The sequence below is a fragment of the Cygnus atratus genome, chromosome 4 (assembly GCF_013377495.2).
Source record: "Cygnus atratus isolate AKBS03 ecotype Queensland, Australia chromosome 4, CAtr_DNAZoo_HiC_assembly, whole genome shotgun sequence".
NCBI classification, from domain to species: domain Eukaryota; kingdom Metazoa; phylum Chordata; class Aves; order Anseriformes; family Anatidae; genus Cygnus; species Cygnus atratus.
The window spans coordinates 5,639,392-5,652,165 of NC_066365.1; the positions used below are offsets into that span (position 1 = coordinate 5,639,392).

The window sequence follows — 12,774 nt, forward strand, 5'->3', positions numbered from 1 at the left end:
TGCCTTACTCTTCACTAGATCTGCAAAGTTCGGGACACTTGGAATCAGTATTCAAATCATTTACTTTGCTCCTATGGAACAGATTCCTGCTTTGGTCTGCTCATTTACAGTCACCAAAAGTCAGAACATCACCCGCTGACTGCAATAGGAGTGCTCAGTACGAGTCCTACAAAATTGATATATCATTCTGCCTTTAAAAATACAGCTCGAATACACCCTTCACAAAGAATACACATGTAAATCATTAGCATAACATTCTGTCATTACAGTTCCCTCTCAGATTTGCATTGTGAAGTCTTGAGTTGCTAGCTTTATCTGAAAATGCCTTTACTGTTACCTAACTACACCTCTGATCTCACTTTCCTGTACCCAGGCTTACTTCGAGCACAAGCTGCCTTTTTCTTCCTGCCTTCAAAACCCTCCCCAGCATACCTCCATCAGTGAATAACTAATTTTAAAATAATATGATTAAATCAGGAATCTACCACACTATTTTTCTTCAGCACGGTCAGGCAGCACTCATATTTTCATAATTGATTAGAACAGATGCTGCTTCCTTATTGACTCATATAATGACAGAAGTGATGCCAGTTTGCAACAAATAATAAATACAAAACCAACCTAATATTGGTTAATACAACAAGGGTGCTTCATGAAGCATCAGAAATAACTGTCTGTATAAGCATAAAATTTCCTTTACTCAGATATTTTAGTTAAGTAGTTGTAGAAAATAAAGTTACAAACACTTACCCCAATGTTAAAAGTCCCATTAAAATAGTCCAGATTTGCTTGAATGAAGGAAATGTTGTTTAAACCTAGTTCATTGCTTCTGTCTTTAGCACGGATCAGAGATAACTCCTTATTTTCTATGAGCACCACCTAGATTTCATACACAAGACAGAATAAAGCAAAATAATACTGAAAAATAAAAGTAAAACGTTCCAGTATGCACAAAACTTTAGAGAAGTTTTCTCAGCTAAGCTACAAGTTACTTATAAGACCTACAGAATGATTAGCAGGTGACAAAACAACAATGAAAGGCATTAAAGACTTGCCAGTACCAATCAGCTGGCAAATTTATTTATTTATTAATTCGTTGTCTTAGGTCTAGAACTTCCCTTTTCTCAGGCAAGCACCTCACACATCTGTGATTACACTAAAAATTTGCACATTTCAAATCTCTGCTGTAAAAGATTTTTTTTTTGCAGAATTATATTTGATGGAAGTCTGGGTCACATCAGTGAGACTGGATAGCTCAGTTTCTTGACTTCTGCATCCAGTTTGTTATGAAAATGAAGAACCATTTTCCCCCTGATCAGTGACAAGAATTAAGGTAGAGTTTACAAGGATGGTAGATACCCATCATGACAGATCATGACCTCTGAGGCAAATGTTTCCAAACAATTTTTCACTGCACTCCAACAGTAATCCAAATCTTTTGACTCAAAAGGTTGTATTTTAAGGGTCAAAATAACCTAGAAAATTACATTTTTAAACAAAGACAAGTTAAAGTAACTAGGCGAGACAGAGAAGAGAATAATGAGACATAATACGTAATAAGTAACTTTCCCTGTCCTGTGTGTCATTTCATGAGGATGCTTGCTGCCAGCCAACTCAGTAACACTGAGTGAGACCTCATTTTCCCTGAATTCTTGCTCTCCTCCTGTTAGAGGAGGTTACTCCCTTACTCTTTCTACTGGTTCATGGCCTTGGTCTGTAAATGGATGTCCTGCCCAAGTCAAGCCCAGAAGCATACCCAGCAGCACACCTATGGAAGGAGCCAGTCTCTCACTCCTTTCATTGGATTCCATTTCACCCAGTCGTTTCTCAAAGCAACATAACATAATTTGGAACATAATTAGGAACAGAGTGGAAAAAAAAAGATCATCATATTGTTCAGTGTTGGAAATAGGAAAAAAATGTTGTAAATGGTATTCACATATGAAACCTTTCTTCTAAAAAAAGTTTACCTCTACCAATTAATTCCTTAATTGGGCACAATTGGCCGCAGACAGAGCAAAGTGTATGTGTACAAGTATAACAATAACCTCTAAGATTTCTAACAGCAAAAAATGCTATCATATTATGCCTACATGTTTCCTTACTTGGGGTAAAACATGGCAGAGGTACTGGCAGACCTTCTTCACATAACAAGGGCTTCATGTCTATACACACTTTACAACACAAGCTTAAATGCTTTATTAGAAAGCAGTAAGATCATCTATGCACCTTAGCATGGTAATTGGTTATTTTGCTGAATCAAAGCATACCCAGGTGAATGTTTGTACTCTAAAGTTACGTTTCTTTTTTTTTTTCCACTCTTCCTTTTTCTTAGGAGGAACTTTTTCTGAACTTTCCTTTCCAGGGATGACTTCCACCCTTTTCCCCCACTAATATAACGTGATAAATATCTTTACAGGTACTAATGAAACATCTCTCTCTAGAGCATAAGTTTTCCCCAAAAGTAACAGTTTTGTCTTCATGTTAATTTTCCCTAGATATACATCTTTTTAAGGTACTTATCAGAGACAAAAAGCTCATACCATTTGTACTTTTCATTTAGAACTTACCTGACATGATGGCAGCATGTAAGCAAGAACAATTCCGACATGTCCCTGTGAAAACCAAAACAAACAACAAAATCTCATCAGTGTCCCCTGTTGTTGACTCATTTCACATTGAGAATCACCTAACCACTGACAGAACCTTTGAAAGCAGTTAGAATTTCAGCATATGCACTTTTGCTTTGCTTTATCATAGAATCATATCATACAAGGGCTCAGGTTGGAAGGGACCTCAAAGACCATACATTTCCAACCCCCCTGCCATGGGCAGGGATGCCACTCACTAGGCCAGGTTGCCCAGGGTCTTGTCAAACCTGGTCTTGAACAATTCCATGGATGGGGCATCCACGTCTCTGAGCGACCAGTTCCAGTGCCTCACCACCCTCTGATTGAAGAATTTTTTCCTAATGTTCTTCCTAAGAATTTCTTCCTTCTCCCCTCTTTTAGTTTAAAGCCATTCCCCCTTGCCCTGTCATTATCTGACTGAGCAAAAAGTCGCTCTCCATCTTTCTTATAAGCCCCTTTTAAGTATTGAAAAGTTGCAATGAGGTCACTCCAGAGTCTTCTCTTCTTTAGGCTGAACAGCCCCTGCTCTCTCAGCCTTTCTTCATAGGAGACATGGCAGCATCTATCTACAAATCCAAAGATGAAAGCCAAATGAAATTGCCTTATGTAAAGAAAATACACCTTACCCCTCCACTGCAAAAATCCACAATGACATCTCCAGGCTTAGCGAGCTTTTTCACAGCTGCTACCAAATTATTCAATTGCTGCTGTTTCCTCAGAGCCCGATCACTAGGCATCTTTCCTGGGATGACAGAGAAAATGCCTAAATAGTGATAAACAGTTCTCAACATTGATAATTTTAAATGGGTAGCAGCTAAGCATTGGAAATCTGAAATTTATGACTGACACTAAAAAATGAACACTTGGGCTTCCAAAAAAATCCATTTTGAGCTAAATTTAAAAATATTAGATAGAGTTTTCTTAACATCTTTAGCACAGTCAAAACCTTCCAACTCTTGCTGTTACTGTATCCTTAGGAACAGACCTGTGTAAACTGGAAGAAGTGTACATGTAAAATAATCAAATGAGCCTAAGCTCCAGCATGATGATATTCCAAACCTGTGAATCATGCCCAGAAAGAGAGCTCAAACCCATTCACAATACTTGTTGCCAAAATAAATCCCTACACTATCCTTAAGCATCTTGTTTCAAGAAGTCTCACTCTTTCTCCTGTTAACTTTCATATTAAGCAGCTCAGTTTATTTAAACGACTATCTGTGCAACAAGGTGCTTCTTAAAATGACCACTCCTGTACAGCTTTTCATAGCACCTGTAACACAACCAGAAATGGAAAAAATATTAATTTCTTTCAAATGTGCTTGATAAAGTCCAAAATGCAGTTTCTTAGTTGTAATGAAACCGACTAGACAGCAGCAAGAGGTGGGACTGCACCTCAGGCTGGTAAACCTGAGCTGCCCAAACAGCTCGGTGTGGACAGTGATACCAGCACTGCTATGACAGCTCTTTATTTAGGGCAGGCTAGCCTTCCAAGGCGAAGAATGGTAGCAGGGACATAGCTCCTGGTCAATACTGAATCAAATTTCAAGTTCAGCTAAGAACAGAATAGGTTTTCCAAAAGCATGGTAAAAGTATCAGAGTATTTTGTTTGACAGAATTCAGTGTGGGCTTACCCTTTGAACCTCAAAGCACACAGTCCCTTCCTTAGAAATACACCAGGAAGATAAAAGGTCAGCTCTTGTCCTCCCAAAAGAGTTTGAACACAGCAAAATTTCCCTTATAAGCCTAGGTGGCTTCATTTACATTAGGCTTGTTTTAACAAGGGTTGGTTCTTACAAGCATTATCTTAAAAATAAATAAATACATAAATAATAAAAATAAATAAATAAAAAACCCCACGCAACTAACTTTGACATTCACAATTTTTCTTTCCTTCTTTCTATTTGGTGAAAACAAGCAATGGAAGTACTTAAAGCTCATTCATGATACAAAGATGCAAGTCCCCTTGGTGGAAAGCTTTCAGAATTCAACTCACCCTGAGCTCAAGTTAACTCTGCAATTAAAGTAATGGGGTTCATTGTAAATGCTTTTTTCCCTTGGTAACTTTTGTATAACACTGTCTTATAGCTGCTTTGAACTTTAAATCTTCTTAATTGCCAGAGAGACCAGGGAGACAATTTTGTTTCCAGTTTCTGCCTCGCAACACACATTAGCAGAAATGTTCTGAATCATTTTGCTGCTGAGACTGAAGGACAGACCACACCTGTCAAGCAACAAACAGCACAAACATCCAGGCACACCAAAGCTCTTAATTGCCTTATCCAGCTGCTCTGTTCTTATTCCCTGACCCCAAGGTTTTCCTGAGGGGCCTGGATTCATCAGTATCAAGTATACCTCCTGAAAAACACCACCAAATTTTCATACAGTGCAAAGTCAGCAATTAGGTCCTGGTGTTACTAAAGTCAAAACCTAAAATCCTAACAGGTTTCATCAGCAACAGATCCATTACTTAGTCTTCAGTTAGATGACCTCCTAAGCATTAAGTTAATAAGAAATAGGTTAAAAAATATCATCTTATAGCCTTTAAAAACTCCCTGAAAATCAACTCTTCATGGTTACCAACAAACAAGGCTTCATCCTAACTCTACAAATTCTTCTTACTAAGTAGAATACATTCCCTTGGAAGACAGAAAACCAAGCTCCAATCAATAGGCCTTTTGTCTACCTCTATATTTCGAACGTGGTAGCTAGAATTACAGCAAGCCAGCCAGCTGTGACATGGCCTGTAGAGAAGGTTAACGTGGGCACACTAGTCCTTCATTTTGGCAAACATGTAATAAATTTAACTAAAACTTCTATGTCTAAAAATACTACAACTCAGTGTGTATTTCTCAAGCCCTGTAATGGTAAATAATGCTAATCGCTGTCTTCAAGAATAACAAGAAAGAAGGTATCTTGACAGTTTAGCCTGACAAGGCGAAACCTTGAACAACATGACCTTTTCCTACAATAAAGGCCACTGTAAAGTGCTTTGTTCCCTTTGCAAGAACTCAACTGACATATTGCCATACAGTCCCAGAAAGATTTATTTTCATTTTTGATTAATTGTCAAGACGAAAATACTTTATTTGAATTCACAAATCCAGCATTACCCTTAATTCAGCCCTTGTCAAGCAGAGCATTAAAGTGTCTATGGCACGTACATTTTGGCACACAGAAATGTAATTTTTCAGCAGACAAACACTCCTCTATTTTTATATTACCTTTTGTCAGTGTTCAAGTTCATATAATCCTTCAGCCCTCATATAATACTTCCTTATTTCTCAAGTTAAATTTGAAAAGCCACTCAAGTTTCCTTAAACAAGCAAAATCCAAATATCATCTCTAAGGCCTTCTCCTTATTCAGCTTTGAAGTCATAACACAGCACAACATAACATACAGCTACCAAAACATGGATATAAACACATAATGCATACATTCCATTACATGTAGCAGAATGTTACATAGTTCTCATTTTAGCACATTATCTTTTAATTAGGTTTTCCACAAACCTCAGCTAACCAATTCAAATGATAATGTGAAAATCTACTCTTCACTGAAACGCAGTGAATAGAGCATATTTATTGCTATATTGCTTGGCTAGACTTGATCGTAGTACAGCCAAAAGGCTCAGTAACTATAAAGCAAATACCAACATAGTTGTTTGTTTTTTACTAATCAAAATGAGTTTTTCTGAAACCAATGTTGTTGTTTTTCTTCTGGCAGTTACTTATGATAATTCAGCATATTCTAATTGTTTCATAATACTCAGCTCCTTCATCCTTCACCTTGATGACGCTATCATCTCCCGCTACAGTATTTTTGGTTCCTGTTGGGGGACAAAGGGGGGCTGTTTGCTTGTTTGTTTTGGGGATGCTTGTCGTGCTTTCGCATTATGTTTTTTTTCCCCTTCCTTTTTTTTTTTTTTTTTTTTTTTTTTTTAAGTATAGTACTTGTAAGATTAATACGCTGTATAGTGGTTTCCATGCAACTCCTAGAAAAAGTAGAATTCAAACAGATGAAGGATGCCAGCTCAGCTAATATTTATTTTTGAAGAAATATTCTTACTAGCCAGAAATAGTAATAGAATAGTATAGAATAGTATAATAGTACACAACAGTATTAACCTTATTTAAAAGAACTTGCCAAATCCTGCAATAAATGCAATCAGTAAAGACAATAACTGTACTGGATAGTGACACAGAAAAACATCAGTCAGATATTCAAAAAAAGGTTTCTGTTTTTGAAGCCTCACAAAGTATCAAACACATCTGCATCCAAAGCTGGAAATGGTGTTTTATTGAAGGCAAAACTACAGCAAACCTTAGCATTTTTTTCCATTTCATTTTTCTGATCTTGCTGCCTTTCCAAAGCAGCATGCAGGTGGGGACATGCTTTTTGGTTCTGCAGAACATCTCATCAAGCTATAATTAGATATGAAGACAGATGGGCCAGAGGTCTCCACAGACAAAGAGAACTAAACACGCTATTTTAAGAGGCACATCCATAAGTTGCAGCAAAAAGATGTAGTTATACAAGGCGATGGCACCTGAACTGGCTCTTGAAGTGGTAACTGCCCCATACTGCAGCAACAAACCCAAGCTTCTTTGTCTCTAATACTGCTTTGGGGATCCTCAGCTAGTTTCTTTGTCACATGCTATACTGCACCTTATTAAGCAGTGGTCTCCTTTACTGCTTATTCATGCATGCCCTAGTGGTGCATCCCATGTTTACACAGTACAGGAATGCCTTGATTCCTCCTTGACTTTCTCTAGGCACTGTGAGAGCGTCTCAGAAAGCAAACGAGCATTCTAGCACAGAACAAAAGGGTCTCGTACTTACAAAGACTGCTGCTTGTAACCATTCTTGCAGTTTTCCTTACAGCTATGACCAAAGTCCTCAAAGTGTAAATCACTTCCTCTAATTAACCAGGTAGGAATTCTTACATAAAAATCAGATTAGGAAAAAGATAGACTTTACTACTTTTACCACCAAGGCATAACATCGGGTATCCTTTTCTCTAATTCTGGAGATAACAAGAGAATCGTAAGGTACAGCCAAAACGGAGATTGCAGCTGAGCTGACAACTTTTGCACTGAACAGTTTTTGATACAAAATGTTAGTAAAGCATAAGGTTTATAGCACTTCTGTATGTAATGATGGAGCATAATGTCGCTTTTTTTTTTTTTTTTTTAATTCTCAGAGAAATATGAGTCCATTCTATTATGCTTCATTTATCTTGCTTGTTTAGAGGTTAAACCTTGTGTTTAATCAGACATAAGATCAGATAGCTTGGGGTTAATATTGACTCATTTGCTCTTCCAAGCATAAACATATGGAAATTGTTATTCTGTTTTTTCTTACCACACACTGGATACATGTATGTGTGGTATATATATGTGTGATATTTATATGTAGGCATTATACTTTAAGCAAAATAATGTAGACATTCAACACTGGTTAACAGAGGTACACTAGAAATACTCCAGTGTCTCATGCCTTTTCGGCTTGGACTTCCTGCATAGGCTTAACTTGATTTCCTCTTCAAATAGTTTTCCCATTGATTCAATTTCAAAAGTTAACTGAGTTGGGTCAAGTAATAATATTTAAACACAAAAATAAAATCTGACTGACTGCACACTGTCCTTAATTCTGCATCAGAATTTTAATGCATTAATCCTATCAGGGAATATCCTAGGAACTTCTTTACCACAGACAAGCAAAACAGAGAGTGAGTGAATAATAAGAACTAGTAACATTCATTGAAAAACTGAGTTTTTATTACTGTTTTACATACCTCACCTTCATTTCTGAACTCCCTCTCCATTCACACTTCGAAAAATAGGCTATGAACTAAAAGATTCAGGGAGAACACTGTACTGCAGATCAGGTTGCAATGGAAGAAAAACTTATTTTCCTCTATTTTTAATATCAACATTTTTATAAAATAACTTGTTCTTCAATATGCCTGTTTCAAACACACAAAGTCATCCCACTGCCCAGAGTGTTTTTTGGTTTTTTTTAATCAACAGAAGTAATCAGCAGCCAGTGCTGATGAAGGGGGGTTTTTTTGCCCCCCCCCCCCCCCTTTTTTTTTTTTGTCCCAAGTGAATGTTTATCAAAACATATTCTGGATCTATGAAGTGTGGAAACACCCCATAAGACTTGCATGCCTTTACTTGCTGGCAACAGGGCATGTCAGTGCTTTCTTTTTAAAAGATATAACAGGTATATATGCTGCTTCAGCACCTTCATGCATTCCTAAAGGCAGCAATGCATGTTAAAAGGAAGAGAATTGCTATTAGGCAGTCTTGGCACACTGTTTATTTAACTTTTCCTATCAGATCCTGGATATTTTCATTGTTACTTTGTGTCTTCGCTTTTCCAGTTCATCACAACAGTAATCAGCTTTTCAGTAAAGTTGTTGGGGTTTTTTTGTGTGTTTGTGTTTTAAACTTCCGAGAAGGATGAGACTAATAGGTTGACAAAAATCAGTATTCATTGCCCAGTCTTGCTACTGTCATGAATAGATAGCTGGTCTGTGCTGTGCAATTTACAAAGTGTCACTCTTCATTCTGCAAAGCCCAGACTTTGCAGGCTTGAATGTCCCAGGCAGGTCCATGAGAACTAACAGCATTCATGAAGTTAACTAATGTGCACACGTGTACAATAGGGCCCTCAGCATTCACTGGAAAACAAACCAAACCAAAACCAAACCAAACCGAAAAAGAAAAACCAACATCAATCCCAAATGTCACAAATAAAGTCTACAAACTATCCTCCTGGATAATGCATAGCATGCACTTTCAGTCAACAGATGAGGCCAGAAATGATAACCTCAGAGTCTACATCATTTTTCCACTATAGAAAGGCTTTTATGATCAAGCGTGGTGATATCGTAGCTACAGTCAAGGGAGTAAGAGAAGAGAAGGCAACAAAGCATAGTTTAAAATATTTAGATAGAGGGCAGTAACAAGAAGGACAGAAAGGCAGCTGAACTCCACAAGAACATTTTATTGGTTTTTAGATAAGAGTACCTTCCTCCTGATCATACTAACCTATCTGCTCTTTATTAAGGCAAGCTTTGTAAAACAGTTTTATCATTTCAGGCATAAAAAAAAATAATATTTATATTAAGTTTTTAGATATATAGGTCAACAGATGTCAGTAAAATAAAATGAAAATTAATGCAGGGCTCTCCCTGCACGTAGCAGTTCTATTTATAAAAGCTGTGTGTGTGTGTGTGTGTGTGCATGTGTGTTTTTGTTGGTGGGGTTTTTTTAGTGTTTTTGTTTGTTTTTACCAATTGTGGAAGGATTTTGTTTTGTTCTTTAGCAGTTGGTATATTTAAAACTGATGCCCTGAGTATTCAACTAAAAGGAATCTAGACAGACAGCTAACATTTTACACATCTTATCTAGGATTTATGCTATTTAAAAACTTTTGTACTGGATTATGAAGGCTCTAGATGTACTCAAATTAATGAATGTTATCCACGCTAGTATGTACTTGTTAGAACCATGCTTACCGCTAAGTTTTTCATCCTATAATATTGCCAACAGCATGCTTTAGAAACACCATGTATCACTGGTTTGGCTTCTCCCAAAACACTAGGGCAGTTCTAAAATTGTGAGCTACTACACATTTAAGCTAGCTGACTGTGCACTCCGTTCATCTGTTTACTCATTCTGAAGCCTTGAGATTCATATTTTCCAAGCTATTTTTCCAGAATCCCAGAGGTTAGAAAATTGCTTTGTTTTAAAAAGAAAGCAGGCAATTTTATACAACCATGGGATTTTAAGGAAGATGCCAAACGCTGTGTCATGACAGAACTGTGAGAAGATGCACGGCATTTACCCTTCCTCTACTTCCTTTTCTCCCTCTTTTTTCTCCCTTCCCCATATGTTGCTTCTCCTTCACTCCTGTTTTCTCCTTCATCTTTCTGCATTACATTCACTTCTTTAGCACCAAAATGCTATAAAGAAAACTCAGTGTTTTCTGAATTCATCAGCAGTTCCAAGACCTTGTAAGCTTCCCCTGCTGGACTGCATAACCTCCTGAGTCCCTTCCAACCTGACTTATGTTACAAGTCTATGGAATAGGAATGTCACAGGCAGTAGCAATACTAAATATCTTGCTCAAAAAGTGGGCGTCAGAGCAAACACAGTATGGCAGGCAGATTTGTAACAGCCTTACTTTAAAGTTACATCTATGCAAATATGATCAGAAGGAAATTAAGTGACTCTGGGATGCAACTTTCATATCAAGACCATGTCCATCTCTCTTCTTATTTGCCTAAATTTTGTAGGATCTTACAACCAAGATTGTAAAAGTAACAAACCAAGTAATCCATAAACTTGTGTGTGCAGGGGTTACTCAAAATTGAACGCACATGTCACAGTAGTTCCAAAGTCATAAATAATCCCTCCATGGCACATTTCTTTTAAATACTGAGAACGGTATTAGTTTTTAATAAGCTTAAGCTCTAGGAAAGAAAGCAAACTTTTTAAAAGAGAGACCCATAAACTACTGGGACCTGCAATAACATGTTCAAGCAAGCAGGCAAGCAGAAGTAACTAATACTGAAAAACTATACATATATAAGACTTATTAGTTGATTTTTGGTTTAAAAAGTAAGAATGAAAGTATTCCAAATATTATGCTAAACAGCTACAAAACGTTCACATTCAAATGCACTTACAAGTATAACAGCTCTGCGACAGAATAATCAAATAAAAATAAAACTGAAAGATACCTAGCTCTTCAATGACTATTATTTCTTAAACCTTTTAATTTAATTCTTCTTTTTAAGGAGAAAATCCAAAGCCTATGGTGTAAGCAACCTCTGCTGTAAACAAACTGCCAGTCTTAAGAGCAATACACTCGACTGTTCTTTTCTTTTTCAACTTCAACCACCGGCAGAACATTCTGCATCAAAGCGTGTAGCTGATCTGGACAAAAAAAAAAGTAGTTGCAAGAAAATATGCTTTTAATACTCTCATACTTACAGTGAAATGCATCTGTATGTATACAAAACCTATGCAGTAATCATGCCCTACTTAGCAGTGTATAAACCTCATGCTTCCCTACCAAGCTCTGGTGAATCCACCCCAAGTTTAGCTAACTTAATATCAAATATATTCATCTTTTTTTTTCCTGTTTTTAAGTGTAGACTAATATCTGACAAGACTAGGAACGCTGCTGTGTAATTTTTCACTGAAGGAACAACAAAAAAAGTTCAATAATTTGGTATTACTTTGATTGGATATATTAAGAAAATATTATTCTTCCAAATTATTGGATGACCTTATTAGCTTCACTAATAAGTTAACAGCAGCTTACTGCCTTCAGTGATAGAAAGAGCAGGATGGTTCGTATTTGAGGCACAATCAGCATTAACCATTTAAGTACTATCCTATATAAACTTGTATAACCCGCAACTTAACTGCTGCTTTTATGGAAGGCCAGAGGTGTTTTGCTAGTAACAGCAATAGCAGCAACATTAGGAAACAACCAAAAACAACCAACTACTGCCCCTAGGAGTAAAAGCAATAGAAGAAAAGACTTTTTTTTTTTTAAGAACATCCTAATTTTTATGCTGTAAAGGTTACAAAACTGTCCAAGGTTGTGCATGACAATAGCACAATCTGAAGCTAAAAATCAAAATTTTTGATGATTAGAACCAAACCAAACTCTATGCACCTTACGTACAGCATTTGACATGCAGGTTATTTGCACTAACTACATCTCCTGTGTTTACTCTACTCACTCATTTAATATTTTAACTTCCACTGTCTTCCCCTTCTTCCACTGCGCGTGTTACTGAATGTCACTTCTACCAAATGGTCTACCTTTACCCATCTTTCCTCAGATTTTTTTTTCCTTACCCCTTTACCTTCCCTAGTGTCTTCAACTCACCTACTCACATCAGGCAGCATCTCATTTTATCACATTTCTCCTGTCCTCACTGTGCCTCCCCTGTTGCTGCTTTCTTTTTCCATTCTCTTATTACTCCTAAGCAGTCAGCCCTTTTGCCTTTACCTTTCACTCCTTACCTGTCTAAACCACATATCACTTACAGCAGAGAACTTGTGCAAGAGACGTGACAAGGAAGAAAAGTACATCAGTACAAACCTTGAACTCAAA

At 37.0% G+C, this 12,774-nt stretch overlaps 1 protein-coding gene across 3 annotated transcripts in view; it reads right to left on the reverse strand.

Annotated features, from left to right (window-relative positions):
- The window catches only part of GSTCD (glutathione S-transferase C-terminal domain containing), an 86,614-nt gene that overhangs the window by 26,632 nt on the left and 47,208 nt on the right, over positions 1–12,774 (reverse strand). For all 3 annotated transcript variants that reach the window (XR_007708176.1, XR_007708177.1, XM_035537894.2), the window contains 3 exons: positions 3,257–3,372; positions 2,571–2,615; positions 751–879 (listed from right to left, as the gene is read on the reverse strand). Coding sequence is in view for 1 of the 3 variants with exons in the window: in XM_035537894.2 (XP_035393787.1) it covers positions 751–879; positions 2,571–2,615; positions 3,257–3,372 (290 nt within the window). In the remaining 2 variants the exon portion in view is untranslated. The remainder of the gene's footprint in view (positions 1–750; positions 880–2,570; positions 2,616–3,256; positions 3,373–12,774) is intronic.